This window comes from Papaver somniferum, chromosome 3, assembly GCF_003573695.1.
Source record: "Papaver somniferum cultivar HN1 chromosome 3, ASM357369v1, whole genome shotgun sequence".
NCBI classification, from domain to species: Eukaryota; Viridiplantae; Streptophyta; class Magnoliopsida; order Ranunculales; family Papaveraceae; genus Papaver; species Papaver somniferum.
In genome coordinates, this window is record NC_039360.1 from 78,455,278 (window position 1) to 78,471,437 (window position 16,160).

Consider the following 16,160-nt stretch of genomic DNA (forward strand, 5'->3'; position numbering starts at 1 on the left):
TGACAATGATTTTTGTTGTACATTCGGAAATTTGTTTGGGTAACTAAGTTAGACAAGTTCAAATGACAATGATTTGTGTGGTATATTCGGAAGTTTGGTAACTAATTTAACTTCCGATTATTTCAAGACAAAATTTGAAAAGTTAAGTTTTTCCAAATTCTGATTTTTGGGCCATCGTACATTCGGAACTTTAAAAAAACCTATCCTCCGAATATCACAAGTTCAAAACAAACCACGCCATGGCTCAGGTGGTTCCAAGGGCCTATTGAAGGTTAGACACCCATATTCGGAAGTTTTGGTAACTAATTTAACTTCCGATTATTTCAAAGACAAAATTTGAAAAGTATAAGTTTTTCCAAATTCTGATTTTTGGGCCATCGTACATTCGGAACTTTATAAAAAAACCTATCCTCCGAATATCACAAGTTCAAAAACAAACCACGCCATGGCTCAGGTGGTTCCAAGGGCCAATTGAAGGTTAGACACCCATATTCGGAAGTTTTGGTAACTAATTAACTTCCGATTATTTCAAAGACAAAATTTGAAAAGTATCAGTTTTTCCAAATTCTGATTTTTGGGCCATCGTACATTCGGAACTTTAAAAACCTATCCTCCGAATATCACAAGTTCAAAACAAACCACGCCATGGCTCCAGGTGGTTCCAAGGGCCATATTGAAGGTTAGACATCCCATATTCGGAAGTTTTGGTAACTAATTTAACGTCCGATTATTTCAAAGACAAAATTTGAAAAGTATAAGTTTTTCCAAATTCTGATTTTTGGGCCATCGTACATTCGGAACTTTATAAAAAACCTATCCTCCGAATATCACAAGTTCAAAACAAACCACGCCATGGCTCCAGGTGGTTCCAAGGGCCATATTGATTAGACACCCAATTCGGAAGTTTTGGTAACTAATTTAACTTCCGATTATTTCAAAGACAAAATTTGAAAAGTATAAGTTTTTCCAAATTCTGATTTTTGGGCCATCGTACATTCGGAACTTTATAAAAAACCTATCCTCCGAATATCAGTTCAAAACAAACCACGCCATGGCTCCAGGTGGTTCCAAGGCCAATATTGAAGGTTAGACATCCCATATTCGGAAGTTTTGGTAACTAATTTAACGTCCGATTATTTCAAAGACAAAATTTGAAAAGTATAAGTTTTTCCAAATTCTGATTTTTGGGCCATCGTACATTCGAACTTTATAAAAAACCTATCCTCCAATATCACAAGTTCAAAACAAACCACGCCATGGCTCCAGGTGGTTCCAAGGGCCATATTGAAGGTTAGACATCCCATATTCGGAAGTTTTGGTAACTAATTTAACGTCCGATTATTTCAAAGACAAAATTTGAAAAGTATAAGTTTTTCCAAATTCTGATTTTTGGGCCATCGTACATTCGGAACTTTACAAAACATTATCCTCCGATATTACAAGTCAAAAAAAACTGTTTCCTGGAACCAAACAACACCATAATCGGAAAGAAAGTTGACTCATAAATAACCGAATATTACAATCGGTAGGTTGTTTAACAAAATAATCTACCGATTTCGTATAATCGGCTAGTTTTTATATTAATAATACTCCGATTACATCCATACATAAAGTTCAAACGGCCTTAACCTTACATTTCGTCAAAAGCACCTAAATCCATACTCCTAATTGACATAAAAGTATTAAAACAGATCATAACTTCCAGTGACCATAGAAATTGTCCCTCTTGATTTTAGCATCCTTCATGTTCAAATCGTTTCCCGTAGAGGTCCAATACCGGCGATCCGCAAGATTTCTCTGAAATTACGAATGAGTAACAAGTTAGTACTAACTTTTGTTAATGTGAATGGAGTTACAGAGATACTTACTCGTTTTTCATACGTCCCCAAGGAAAAGCGTTCCTAACAAACCGTTCCTCATCTTCAAGTTTTGTCAATCTCCTTATCTAGCGCATTCTTTCTCATCTTAATGTCATTGGATGATCTTCGAATTCGATTACCATCTAAGCCTCAAATACCATTAAGATACGGTTCCCTATCTGCTCTTCGGATTCCGATTTGTGGAGCTTGTGAACACGATCATGAGTAGTTACCACAACCCACGCTCTATAAATAGCACAATCTTCTTCTTCGGCAAAAGCAATATCCATGTTTTTTGTTATGAAAATTAAAACTGAAGAGAGGAAAGAGTTTGGTGCAATTGGGGTGATAGATATGAGTTTCTTTATATAGTTTTAGGGTCCAACGGCTCTTTTTGTTTTTCCCAAAAACTCCAACGGCTAATTTGACGAAAGTTGAATGTGGAGAAACCAATAATCGGTAGGTATTGGATTTAGCATATCTACCGATTATGGTAGCTTTCAAAATTTGAATTTGCGTCAACTTATAATCGGTAGGTTTTGTAATATATTTAACTCCCGATTAACGCTGAATCCAAAACATGAACCAAGAAATACTGCACCTCGTATAATCGGACGTCTGGCAAATATTTTGGCCTCTGATTGCATTCGGAGGGTAACAATGTTATCATTTTCCCTTTGGGTAATTTCGCCATTACGAATTACGCGAGATAAGGGCTGGCTACATTTTCCCTTTGGGTGACCTTTTTTGTTTTATTGTTGGTTCCTAAATCCTTTTGAGTGGCCCCTAAAAACGCCAGGTTTAGAATACCCCTTAAAACTAAGCAACGTCCTAGAATAGAAGTCACCAGAGAATAGGAACGAGGAAAAATAAACGGTAGGAAGAGTAAAAATCGGACCCCACAGAAGCAGTGGTTCTGGTTGTATCGTGTGTGTTTTAGCTAGCTTAGGGGTTGGTTGGTTGTTTGTGGTAGCCCACAATTTAAAACCAACCTGGCTTAAAACTGAATGTCATGACAGTCTGTTCCTCTCAGTCCCCAAGAAAAAAAATTCTCCACATATAAACACCCACAGTTTTTTTTATTTTTATACCACTTCTCTTTTCTCTCCTCTTCATCAAACATCTCTTAATTCCTCTCTTCTAATTCTTCTGCTCTTCTTCATCAATCAAATTTTCATCCTTCTTCTCCATCAATTAATGGCTGAAGAAACCAAACCTGCCGCTGCTGCACCAGTACCAGAATCAGAAGTGGTTGTAGTTTCTGAAACTACTGCACCAGAACCAGTTAAGGTTGAAGAAACTTCTTCAACTAAAGAAGAAGTTGTTGTTGTTGCTGCTGAAACTGAATCTGAGAAACCTAAAGAAGGTGAAGAAGTTAAAATCGATCAATCAGTTTCTTTCAAAGAAGAAAGTAATATCGTTGCTGATCTTGAAGACCCTGAGAAGAAAGCACTTGATGAATTCAAAGCTCTTATTCAGGAAGCTCTTAACAAACATGAATTCACTAAGCCACCTCCACCACTAAAGGTAGAGGAGAAAAAACCTGAAGTTGTAGAAGAGAAAAAAACAGAGGAGAAAACAGAGGAGGTGACCGCTGAGGCTGAAACTAGTGCTCCTAAAGAACCAGAAACAACCACAGAAGCTGTGAAAGAAGAAGAGAAAACTGAAACAGCAACAACACCAGAACCGGTAAAAGAAGAAGAGAAACCAGAGCCGTCTGTTGTTTCTGAGGTTGCAGCTAAAGTTGTTGAAGAAGTAGCTGCTGTTGTTGAAGAAGTATCTGATAAAAAAGCAATTGAGGAATCAATTGTTAAATCAGAACCAGAATCATCCTCAACTCCTTCTGATCCAGCAACTGTTGTTGTTGAATCTTCTGAGCCTGTTGTTGTTGAAACAATCACAGAGGTACCAATCACAGAAGAAGAACAAGTTCCATCACCACCACCAGAAGAAGTATCAATCTATGGAATCCCACTTTTAGCTGATGAAAGAAGCGATGTGATCCTTCTTAAATTCCTAAGAGCTAGAGATTTCAACGTGAAACAGGCTTTAACTATGCTTAAGAACGTTGTTCAATGGAGGAAAGAGACTAAAATTGAGGAATTGCTTGAGGAGGATCTTGGTAATGAATTTGAGAAAGCTGTTTACATGGATGGATGTGACAAAGAAGGTCATCCAGTTTGTTACAATGTTTTTGGCGAATTGTCAAACAAAGATTTAGAGAAGTTTGTCAGATGGAGGATTCAGTTCTTAGAGAAGAGCATCAGAAAGCTTGATTATGCACCAGGAGGTATCTGCACTATTGTGCAGGTTAATGATCTCAAGAATTTCCGTGGTCCATTCCAGGCTGAACTTAGAAAAACTGTCTTGTTGCTTCAAGACAACTACCCTGAATTTGTTGCTAAGCAGGTTGGTCTTCTATTTACTTTTCATGATTCAAAGAATTCCTTAATTTATTTGATTATGCGGGTTTTGATTGTGTTTTTGTTGTTAAAATTGTTATATAGATCTTCGTCAATGTTCCATGGTGGTACCTTGCTGTGAATAGAATGATAAGCCCATTCTTGAGTCAGAGAACCAAGAGCAAGTTTGTGTATGCTGGTCCATCAAAAACTACTGATACTCTTTGCAAGTAAGTACTGTAATTCTAGCTTGATCACTCACTCTCTTTAATTGTATATGTATGTAATTAGATGGCTAATCCTTGAATGGGTTTGTTTTGATTTATGATATGATAGGTACATAGCACCTGAAAGACTAGCAGTTGCATATGGAGGTGCATACAAGGAAGGTGAACATGAATTCAGTACTGCTGATTCAGTTACTGAGATCACCATCAAACCAGCCACCAAACAAACTGTTGAATTCCCTGTTTCTGAGGTTTGTTTTTATATTCTCTAGCTATCTAAGAATCATGTTAATGAAACCCCAATTCTCCAAAATCAAAACAAAGACTAATTTGGATGCTTTTGAATTTGTGTAGGCATCTACTCTTGTATGGGAGCTAAGAGTGGTGGGATGGGAAGTAAGCTATGGTGCTGAATTTGTTCCAGAAGCTGAAGATGGATACACAGTAATTGTATCTAAAACAAGAAAATTGACACCAGCTGATGAAGCAGTTGTGTGCACGAGCTTCAAAATTGGTGAACCAGGGAAAATTGTGCTCACTATTGATAACCAAACTTCAAAGAAGAAGAAGCTTCTTTACAGGTCCAAAACCAAATCCTCATCTGATTAAAAACCTCATGAAGAACTTGAAAACAAACACAATTATCAGTTTCATTAGAGATTGAAATTTGGGTTTGGGGTTACCAAAAAAATGTTTATTATTTTGCTTTTTTTATTTTCTATTAATTTTATTTATTATGGGGAAGAAACAATTATATTTGTAATTTTATTATTTTGGGGGAACAACATGTGAAAATTTGGTTTCAAGTTTTGTTTGGTTTTTGTGACAATATTATTTTTACTGAAATGAGAAAGTGTGGGAAAATAACTGTTTATTCTATTCATTATTCAAGGTTTCTTTTTGATATTTAGGACACACTACTAAACTCTCTGTCGTATCACCTTCTTGGGTTGTTTTAAGTACTTTTCTATAAGACTGTTCAATAATGATGGGAGGAAGGAGGGGGGATGGTTGGAAAGTGAAAGTTGGGGTCTCTAAAGCAAATGGTGTGCTGTGCCAGTTCCAGTCCAGGCTGCAAGAAGAGAGAAATTAATAACCAAAGAGGAAAAGGCAAGTGCATGATTAGTATCTTTGGGCACCACCAGACATCTTCATGTGCTCATGCCTGATAGGGACCTACTCCTCAAGGTCCACTTTTAGGATAGATCAGTTGCAGTCTTGCTCTTGCAGATATTTTATCCTTTTATCCATGGGGTAGATTTCAAATCCTTTTATCCTCAAGGTTGAATCAGTGAGAGTCTCCGATAAACATTTTGATTTCTGTCGAAACCCATATAAGACAAACTAGAAACCCATATAAGTTGGATGACTAGATATTTTAATTCAGAATCGAGTTTCATGCAAACAGTTGGACCTTCAATCACCGGGTTATACAAGATGTTGAAATTTTAAACATTTTGATTTATTCAAGTCAAAATCAAAAGTAGGATAAAAACCTTCCATAGTTGTACTGCCCCTAACATTTTAACCTGTCCGGAAAAAGGTTAGAGTGTATCTTCTTCTTCTTATCAAGACTGTCGTGATCAAAACTACAGGATTTATTTAGCAATCTGCCTTCTTTGTTGTATAAAGGCGTGGATAGGAGGAGAGCAGTTGTAGAGGTGTGGGGAACATATTTATAGTTTGTATTTTTGGTGGAACCATGTCTAGTAGTTGCTTTCTAGTTGTACCACCTTATCTTTTGATACCATCATACCAATATCTATTTTCTAAGAATTTATTCGAGGGGAAAAAATATTCGCCAGATCATATAAATATTTGAATCACCTCGCCCGAAGATTCTTTGTGAGAAAGAAAATGACTTGATCATATAAATCTAGACTAAACAGTGGCCTGATTAGATTGGATACAAATTCTAACACTTATCATATTGGCTTTAATTATTTGAGATAGGATCAAAAAAATGAAGAAAGAAATGGCTTACCTAAAAAAGTAAGAAAAAAGAAAATCTATGTGCTTACTGACATGCTCTCTTGGCATTATTTTTTACCACTTATGATAGAGATGTATATCCATATTGATATTGATAGTGTTGTCAAATTCTTGGAGTAGTTAATGACTTCTAAGAGAGGTTTAGCATACTATGTTTTCCCTGTAGTACCACAGGGCTAAGCTGGTGTGAGGATGTTTTGGAGTTACTGCTGATTAAATGCCTGTATATTCATGGTCCATATGAAATTAACTGTAAAAACAATAGTCTTGGTCATTCTTCAAGAATTCTAGCATACAAAAAGAAGCAAGAGTGTTCGACTAGAGTGCGCGCCATTCACCCGTCAAGTTCGCTTTCCCTTTACCCATGATGTTACTGTTCAATGTAGCTGTAAGCAAAAGCAAAAACAGGTTTCTCTTGAACAATTATGATGGGAACTCCTTGATGTGCAAACTAGTGAACGTAATTTCTGGCATTCAAATGCCTGAAACCACTTCTGATAATGCTAGAGAACAGAATACAAAGAGTACAAGTTGGTAGATAGAGAAGAAATTGATATAAGAATGATACAAGAGATTACAACTTTTCATTCCTTTTTAACTACCAATCCATCGTGCAACCAATTTCTCAGGATGGAAAATGCCGCATCAGCATCTTCATCCTCTTCCTGAGACTCTGGACGGTGAACAAATCCGTGACCTCGACCCTCAAAAACCACTACCTTGGAACCTCTACCTATATTCTTTTCTAAATCATGAAGAAGTTCGACTGGGCAGAGTGGGTCTTTGTCGCCTGAAATGAAAAGAACTGGAACATTAATACTATCGGCTACAGATGGGTTTATCCGTGTCCCGTAAAAGCATGCACCAGTTCCAAAATAAGATCCTTGGTCTTGAGATAGTGTTTCTAATATTCTTCCTCCTCCAAAGCAAAATCCAATTATACCAAGCTTCTTTGACATTTTGGCAGCTATAAATTCATCAACCATCCATTTTGCTGCTAAGTTGATGTCAGCTGAAACCCTCTCAAGAGATTGTTTCGCTCTCCAGTTTTCATAATCATCTTTAGGACGGTGTTTTGACCAGGGGTTCCCTCGAAACAAGTCTGGTACTAGAACACTGCAATTAAAACTTGATCAACGAAATGCCTACCAAAATGTACAATGCTGTGTATATGACCATGCATAACTCAGTGTATCTATACAAACATGTATGTCCATCTTTACAACACTTTGAGATTCACTGGGCTTCATAGGGTAAGACAGGGTTGGAGGTAGAGGTAATTCCACTTGGGCTCTTCTCATAATCAACAAATTGGAAGTCAGTCCCCGACTGTTGGTTTAATGGTACGAAATTGACTGTCCTTGATCGTTAAGTATAGATGAAATGTAGAGAGTTTGAAACCTGACGCGGGGGAGGTTAATTCTGCAAACTTCGAGATTCACCCATGTAACATCCCCCTCTTAGTTTTTCCTACTAGAGAATAGCTATATGGAAATGATCAACCAAAAATAAAATGAAACAAATAATTTTTGAAAATTTGATATCTAGATCCTAAAAGAATGACAATAGTTATATGACGTTAAGAATTTTAGAGGTCAGGGAACATACTTGTAACCATTGCATGCAACTCGATATGCAAAATCTCTGGTTGCTGAATCCTCAAACCCAAACACGTCTGATAAGAGAAGTACACCGGTTTCATTGTTGTTCTTCACTGCCTTAAAAAGAGAAGCTCGAATGCTATCTGTACCTTCTCCTAAATTAAGCTCAAACCCACTTACCAATTCACATGCTTCATCATCCAGTTCCTGTTCCGCTTTCACTTGGACGCAAGGAACTCTGAATTTTGTGGTGTTCTTTGTAAGATATGAGCACTTTTTATGACTGAAACTGCATCTTCTCTGGATAACAACTGAAGTATTACAGTCAAAATAAGCATTTAGCCTATACTACAAAATGGAGTAAAAAGATATGCTACAGAATTCGACCTTTCTATTAATCAATTCAAGCGAATGGTTTACCATAGCTTCAAAGTCTTCTATGAATCCCAATATGGATATTATTTATGCTATGAATTAAGGTGCTAACTAATTTCAAACTCAAGCCATGAATATCAGCATAGAGCTACTTTACCAAGTCCAATGAAACTATTGGTTGATGTGTGTAATATGTCATGTTAAAGATAAGGCTGGTCAGTTTGCTAATGAATAATGAAACTATTGGTTGTTCTTTACCAAGTCCAATGGAACAAGAAAGAATAAGAATCCGACATATAAACACCATCTTCCTATACCATATCAAATGGAGAACCATAAGATACAACAAGACAGACTAAATTTTAATAATCTAAGTAAGATTAGCAATCATGTAAATTGTTGTTACGTGGTTTTGAAAATTTGCTGAGCAACAGTGAATATATAAAAATAATGAAAAATAACTAGAATCAAAATCACTTACAGAGGAGAAGGGGGAGAAGGACAGATTTGTTCTCGAAGAGAGAAAGAGAAGTTGGCTTATGCTTCCTTGGGTTGGGACTGAAATTGATAGTGTTGAAGCCAACCCCATTTCTCAGTCTTTCAGAGAGACTCTGCAGGGAGAAATGCAAGTGTTTGCGAATTCAGGCCACAGAATTTCGACTTGATAACCCCAATCACATTTCCACCCAATATTTTACCAAGTGCACCCACAGTATACCTGCAATCTGTGCGGTGCATTACTTCAACGTTACCACTTACCATATCCACATGGGAGGTACCAGGGGTATATCCACATGGTAGGTACCAAGGGTTGAATTTAGACGTCACAATCAAAGAAAAACTAGTTGATCGATAATTGACAACATGATTATTGCATGATGAAGCGGACCAAATCATTTGATTGATGACAACAAAACTTGTAACATCTAACCAGAGCAAATTTATTTTCGGTAATGCAATTATCAAGTAAAAAAAAGAAAAATTTAGATATCAGAATGATTGTTCACTTTAAAACCTTGAGGACAAGGTAGATTTTAGGAGGGAAGGAATATTACGTTCTAATATTCGAATCGCTATGTACATTAGAGAATGTCATAATAACAGTGTAGTAGTTAATGTGACTTGCAAAACAGCAGAAGAGTGAAACCTTACAAAAAGGGTGTTTTGTAATCGTTAAGGATATAGAACAGAGTATGAAAGGAGTTTCTCTTTAGTGTCTGATTACGCTCAAAATGTAATGTTTGGAGGTTTAAGAGTTTCCCTTGAAGAGAACTTGCTACCTAAGCACGTAAACGAATCTCCTTAAGGTTTGGGTTTAGGGGAAGGGGAACTGCTGTTGCTAGTGCTCCTTCCTCATCCCCCCCTGCAAGAAAATGAAAACACATCAAAAACAGAAGTTAAAGAAGACTCGGACATGGTAAATGTGTAATGACGTCTCTTATAGACAACATGATACTTCAACTGATAAGAAATTACCTTCTTGGACTACGACTCCTAGAAAGCTTCCTTGCACCCTATGGAATAACATTTGAGTTAGATCTGTATTAGATATCAAATAGTCTGTATCCTAGAGTCCCAAAGTGCTATTAAGACAGATAAATTTAAAATAAATGGTAAAATCAATTTACACCGTCAATAAAATACCATGGTAGAGACCTTGCGAGGACTAGGCGAATCAGAGGATGATGAGGACCTCCCACGTCTTTGTGCTAGGTTTCGACCCCTGTTGTAGCCACAAAATAATAGAAATCATGAGAGTGGATATGGCGCATTTTTTAGATCTCCAAGCTAGTGGAGAAATTGAATAAAGGTCATACAAGTAGAGGATGATTACACTAACAACCAGAACAAGCAACTGCTACCCTATCCAGGCAAAACTAGGGTTACAGATACAGATAGGAAGACCACAGAATGTGAGTCATCTAACTGTCTTCATATAAAGTATCATCTACGACATGTATGTTATGAAATAAAAAGATGGTAGAGAGATTAAAAGATGGGATCCAACATATGTTTAGGCTACATGCACACAAACCTCTACAACATATATCAATATCATGACAGTATGACGCGGATGATCAAAGTACTGTCAAAGCAGAGCGTAGAGATGATAATTTATTCACTGTGATCGAACACATGGATACTGCAATCACTATTTCGGTAAAAATCCATACATATTTGCAAGGAGCTAGTTGAATATGCTAAAACTAAAACACCACGTCAGCAAACATTGGCATCATGCTATAACATCATATCAACTAGAACTGCCAATTCATCTTAACCAGTTTCAGATGTAACTATTAAACATTACCTGCGAGGAGAGACGGATCTTGAGTGTGAACGTGCAGGTCTGCGAATAGGAGAGCGGCTATGTCTACGATACCTTCTTAAGGGACTACGAAGTCGTCTAGGAGGAGAGCTAGGAAAAGACAAAATTGATTGTCAGGCACATGAAACAGCACCAAGATAACTATATGCTAAACTTCATTTTGGAAAGGAAAAAACGAGGGTGTGAGTAAGATATATCAACTTGGCATGTATGAATCATAAGAAAAGTTGAAAGACATTGTGAAAAGGTCACATTATTTCAATAGGTTGTTAAAGATTTCTTTATATAATACCAAAGGATTATTTTCCATATTTGAAGTACCTATAACCTAACCAGTGACCATTACATCCATGGATAATTCAAGCTCAAGTTGAGTCCATGCTTAAAGGCTCATAATGGATCTGGGATAAGCTTATTTTTCCCTTTCAAGCTCACGCCTAACACCAACTCAGTAATGCATTCGGCACATTCTCAAGTCAATGCTCATATTTCATAAGGCAAAAAACCTCAAAAATTCTACATAAAGCAACCAACAGGAACAAGATTCGAGGATCCAACATATCAGGATAAACTTCTATGCAATCTTAGTTCAGTGGATACTTACCATAAATTAGTTGAGGGGAACCTCTGCCCCCAATTAGGAAATACTACTAATAAGACAAATGATAATATCTGCAAACTCTTTTTATCATGGTCACACATTAATTCAACACCTAGCATTGTAAAAGCAGAAGAGAGTTTTAGATAATAGATTTTCCAAGCTTTAGTATTACCGGCGTCTCATTGGAAAAGGAGAACGTCTTCGCATAGGACTTCCACGCATCCTTCAAGGAGAAACCCGTTCAGAGGAGACATTAGCCAAACACTATCATGCTTAACTAAAGAAATAGATTAAACAAAACCTTAGGACTTAAGTAGCTCACCGTAAAGGTGATCTTTGGCGTCGAGGAGCTGGGGACCTAGAACGTCGTCTAGCTGGAGATAGCTGCCTCCTCCTTGGAGGACTTCCTCCTCGCCGAGGAGAACCTGTTCGTGGTCGAGGAGATTCACCTCTTCGAAGAGCTACAGGGGATTTTCTTCGCAATGGTGAAAGAGGCTTTTGAAGAGGAGAAGCTGGCAATAACAAGTTCCACAAACTTAATGGGTAAAAGAAAGAAAAAAAATAAAAAACAAGCTCACAAGGTAACATAGTTTTCCCAATGAAAGGCCAAATTACCATCTTTTTTCCTTTGGTGCCCATCCTTCTCAACAGGAGCACCAATATCGTCCTTGCCCAAAGCTTCTCTTTTGGGACCAGTTGTAACAGCCTTTTGAGGTGATGAAACCTTCTGGCGTTGAGGCAAAGTGAATTTTGCTTTAATGACACTTCCATCAATCTGGGCCTGCATTAAAAACCAATGGAATTATGAAATATAGAGGAATTAATGTAGTTCTGTAGCATAGAGTTGTGCATCTCTAAACATGAACTAAAGACATACACCGTCCATGTAAAAAAGCGCCTTCTCTGCTTCGGCTCTCGTCTTGAACTCAACATAACCAAACCCCCGAGGAAGATTAACCTATATGCATTTTACATGTTAGATACTGCAACATATGAAAAGGTTAGAGGGATTTAGTTGTACAAGTAAATCCCTAAACTTACACTACGATCCATTGTCAACTCCACACTAACTACTTCTCCAAAGTTACCTGCAGGGTAAAAATTGAATCACAGAGATGCAAATATTAGTACGTTAATAGGAAAACATGTTTTCATCACAAATATCAATGAAAAGAACTAAATCAACTGGAAGGAACCATTTTAATGAAAACAGAAGTCCTTTGCAAATTCTTGCACACTTATTTCTAATAGCAAGATCCGCTTCACATTGAACACTTTATTTCTATGGTTTTCTGGACATATAAAAGTAAAGCACTAGAACGCAGTATACTATCTCCAAACTCAGACCACCACCACTCCCAAGAAATTTGCTGTCATTAATACCTACACTTTTTGAAATAGGTTTGAGGCTGCTAAAGCCTTTCAGGATAAAGGACCTCATACTAACCAATTGGGAATTTAGGAAAAGTCATTCAGAGGTGGTAAGAGATAACATTAAACTAAAAACAAAAGTGAATTGGAGATACACAGATTCATCTCAGCATTACTGCTACTTGTATTTAGACTTTTCAGAAGAACAAGAAAGACTTACTAAATATTTCTTTCATATGGCCTTCATTTACATTCCTTGTAAGCTGATCAATGTGAAGGACAACAGATTCGGGAACAGGAGACTTTTTCCTGGAAGAACTGAAAGCATAAGATACATTGTGAAGTGCAATCACTCAAAACATTAACTGAATTTAAAGACTTTAAACTGAAATGTTTTTGTGAGCACGCTCTTCCTGTAGTTATTACTGTTTGGTTATAAAATTATACAGCAGAGAAATGTAAGTTGCTCAAAGGCTACTAACATCTATCGATCAAAACATCCCAATCAACTCTTAGAGGAGAATCTGTAATCCATACCTCCGTAAACCAAGATAAACACATATATAGCTATCAAGAGGTATGATGCCCGTAAAAAAGGAAGCGGAATGTGAAGCACAAACAAACTCATCTGTTTGTGGCATTACATTGAGCAACAAGCTAGAAAAGTAAAGGAACCAAATGGAAATACGATTCCTTCTATAGCTTAGGAGACGAATTAGTATAAATCAGCGATTCTTACAAACTACTAATAGTTATGAATATAAACTCGGATAAAAGGTAATATTTGCGGTACAAGATAAAAACATAGATTTAAAAAAACATTTTGGCAAGCCTTGATTTTTCCTGAATAATTATGCCTCTAGGGCTTCTTTAGAAAAAAGAAACTAAGGTTTGAGGCATGCCGCAAATTTCTTATGTTCTTTTTAGAAAAAGCCTCATATTAATGTTTTTCAAGTCTGGGGAGAAATCCCTAAGGAATTTAGAAAGTTTGAGGACTCGGGAATAAAAGGAGTCTTGATCAATATTTATTTTTTTTGAGATGAAGTTACCTTGGGCGTGGTGAATCTCTTTTAGCTGGTGGAGAGCGACCTCGTCTTGCTGGTCCTGTGGTACTGGAAGTAGAAAACAGCATTGTGTCAAAGATGCATCAGATAATGCATCGCAGATCACACGGTGCCAAAAGAACAGGACACTGCATAACTCCTTCAGGATGACTGACACAAATTCCCATGTATCATTCATGTTGACCTTCCGACAGTCTAACCATGTGCCATCAAACAACTACCGCACCAAAGGTCCAAAGTGAAATCTTTTGGCCACACAATCAGATGCAACTAAGTCTGCCATAACCCACAACTGGGTCATATACCTCAGAACAATGCATGTACAAGTTAATAATATGTGCTGCAATTTTATTAATGAGCAGTCTACACACTTTACAAACAGCAACGACATTTTAGGGAAAAACTCCCAACTCTGAAAACTAAATTCTTGTCTTAAACGAAAGGATGGTAAGCAACATGATAACATATGGATAGCATAAAGGCTTTATCGAAGCTATTAAGTTTGATACAGATTACAGATGCAGCTAACACCAGGTTCCAAGAAGCACATCTATGCACTGTTAGGTGTACAAGTATGCCATAACCTTCCAATTGGAACTTTGGTGTTTGATCATCGTAATTTTTCATCAGTAAATGACTTTATAAACATAGTGGGATTTTTTTTAAAGAGTTGCCAAGTAGGTTAACTAATAAATTGGCATATACGGATTCTATGACTATGACTGACCACTGGAACTAAGTGAAATTATATGGAGTAAAGTTCTGCTTTAGCATTTGTAGCTTAAGACCATTGTGAAAATTGACAGCTGAAAAAAACCATTTTTCTTGGACAATTCAAGTCCACAGAAATGATAAATTAAGTTATTTCAACAGGTTTAGTACACAAACCCTTAGGAAAACTTCAAAAAAATAGTACAATAAAAACTAAACATGAACCCTAATTTCAAACACCATAACTGTTTCATATCATATCAAACAATTGAATCTCGAAGAATTGTTACTACAAGCTAAACTTGAATCTCTTAAAAAACAAGAAAAGGAGAGAGCTAAAACCTTTTTCGTCTAGAGGGAGGGCTTCGGCTACGAGAACTTGAGCTCCGGGATCGAGAAGAAAAAGATGAAGTGGATTTAGAACGAGACCGAGACCGAGACCGAGAACCTGAAGAAAAGCGAGATTGTGATGAAGAGCTAGAAGAACCAGAAATAGATCTTTTAGCAGCTCTACCTCCACTAGGTTTCGCCATTACTGTCTGAATCTCGAACACGCAAAACCTTGTTTAAACCCTAGAATACGAAGATGAAGCGGTTTTTCTTCTTCTTGGCTCTAATAAAATCCGCAGCACTAACTCTAGTGTCGGAACTCGGAAGTGAGGTTTAGTGAGTGAGACTCTAGTGAATGTAGCTTGGTTCAATTATTCACTCGAGTCAAAATTGAATATTTTGACTGGTAATTTTTTACTACCATGCCTTATTTTATTTTATTTTTGATTGATGGTTTGGAACCGGGGTTTTGGACCACATCTACATGCTTAACTCCTTATAATGAGTTATTTCAGAAAATTATGGGATTCCAACTCCTACCTCTGTAGTGGGAAGGAGCATGTCAACTATCCGACCATTCGATGGTTGGACTACCATGCCTTAAAGAAAAACTAAAAATTCACTAAGAAAAATAAAATTATCGGCTAGAAGGACTTTTCTGTGCGGACCATAACCAGATTCTATCAATTTTTCAGGTGGAAACTATGAAGTTTAACTTCATCAACCTTCTATATAATGGAATTTTTCGGTTAAGTTGAGAAAAACAAATTGTTCATGTCAACCTTCTATATAATGAACTCTAACTTCATCAATTGTTTCAAAGTGAATTTGTCATATAATATGCTTAGCATGTGAGAAGAAACTCCTTTCTAATTCTTATGTGGAACTGGATTTTATGCGTACACTCATTAAATAACTATAATTCTACCTTTTCTCGACCCGGAAAAACCATAATTCTTAAACTTAAACCAATTATTAAATCTGCATGTACTTCGTTGTGCTTGCCATTAAATTATTAAATCTGCATGTACTTCGTTGTGCTTGCCATTAAACGATTCTATGGGAATTATATTTTCCCGTGTAATCTCTATTTAGTTCCTTATTTATTATATATACCTCAAAAAAAAAAATTATAAACTATTATTTGGTTTTTTATTTCTCACGTTGTCCCTACATTTGAACCATAAAATTTACCATTGTATAGCCTTTAAACTCACCATAAAAACTCTAAGTCACTGCAAATTTTCAGAACTAACCCAAACTTTACCTCAGCAGATTAATACTAAACCAATGGTTTA

At 36.7% G+C, this 16,160-nt stretch overlaps 3 protein-coding genes across 8 annotated transcripts; 1 reads left to right on the forward strand and 2 right to left on the reverse strand.

The window, feature by feature from the left end:
* The first annotated feature begins 2,908 nt into the window (after nt 1–2,908).
* Nucleotides 2,909–5,371, forward strand: LOC113356585 (patellin-1-like). Its single transcript, XM_026599753.1, has 4 exons — nt 2,909–4,268; nt 4,367–4,491; nt 4,598–4,739; nt 4,843–5,371. Exons 1-4 carry the CDS (start codon nt 3,057–3,059, stop codon nt 5,095–5,097), a joined length of 1,734 nt encoding a protein of 577 aa, XP_026455538.1. The 5' UTR covers nt 2,909–3,056; the 3' UTR covers nt 5,098–5,371.
* Nucleotides 5,372–6,925: 1,554 nt separating this feature from the next.
* Nucleotides 6,926–9,178, reverse strand: LOC113356587 (carboxymethylenebutenolidase homolog). The gene is made up of 3 exons (XM_026599761.1): nt 8,938–9,178; nt 8,089–8,381; nt 6,926–7,596 (listed from the first exon to the last, which is right to left on the reverse strand). Exons 1-3 carry the CDS (start codon nt 9,043–9,045, stop codon nt 7,065–7,067), a joined length of 933 nt encoding a protein of 310 aa, XP_026455546.1. The 5' UTR covers nt 9,046–9,178; the 3' UTR covers nt 6,926–7,064.
* Nucleotides 9,179–9,310: 132 nt separating this feature from the next.
* LOC113356586 (serine/arginine-rich splicing factor SR45-like) lies at nt 9,311–15,182 on the reverse strand. 6 transcript variants are annotated; one of them, XM_026599760.1, is made up of 12 exons: nt 14,875–15,182; nt 13,807–13,869; nt 12,978–13,066; nt 12,428–12,474; nt 12,264–12,344; nt 12,002–12,167; nt 11,709–11,898; nt 11,559–11,609; nt 10,768–10,875; nt 10,113–10,179; nt 9,933–9,970; nt 9,311–9,819 (listed from the first exon to the last, which is right to left on the reverse strand). In XM_026599760.1, the coding sequence occupies exons 1-12, from the start codon at nt 15,063–15,065 to the stop codon at nt 9,810–9,812; spliced, it is 1,101 nt and encodes a 366-aa protein (XP_026455545.1). In that variant the 5' UTR covers nt 15,066–15,182; the 3' UTR covers nt 9,311–9,809. The 6 variants fall into 6 exon arrangements, with proteins under 6 accessions (XP_026455545.1, XP_026455540.1, XP_026455542.1 ...); XM_026599755.1 differs by having other exon boundaries at nt 10,101–10,179; XM_026599757.1 differs by having other exon boundaries at nt 12,978–13,075.
* Between the last annotated feature and the right edge of the window lie 978 nt (nt 15,183–16,160).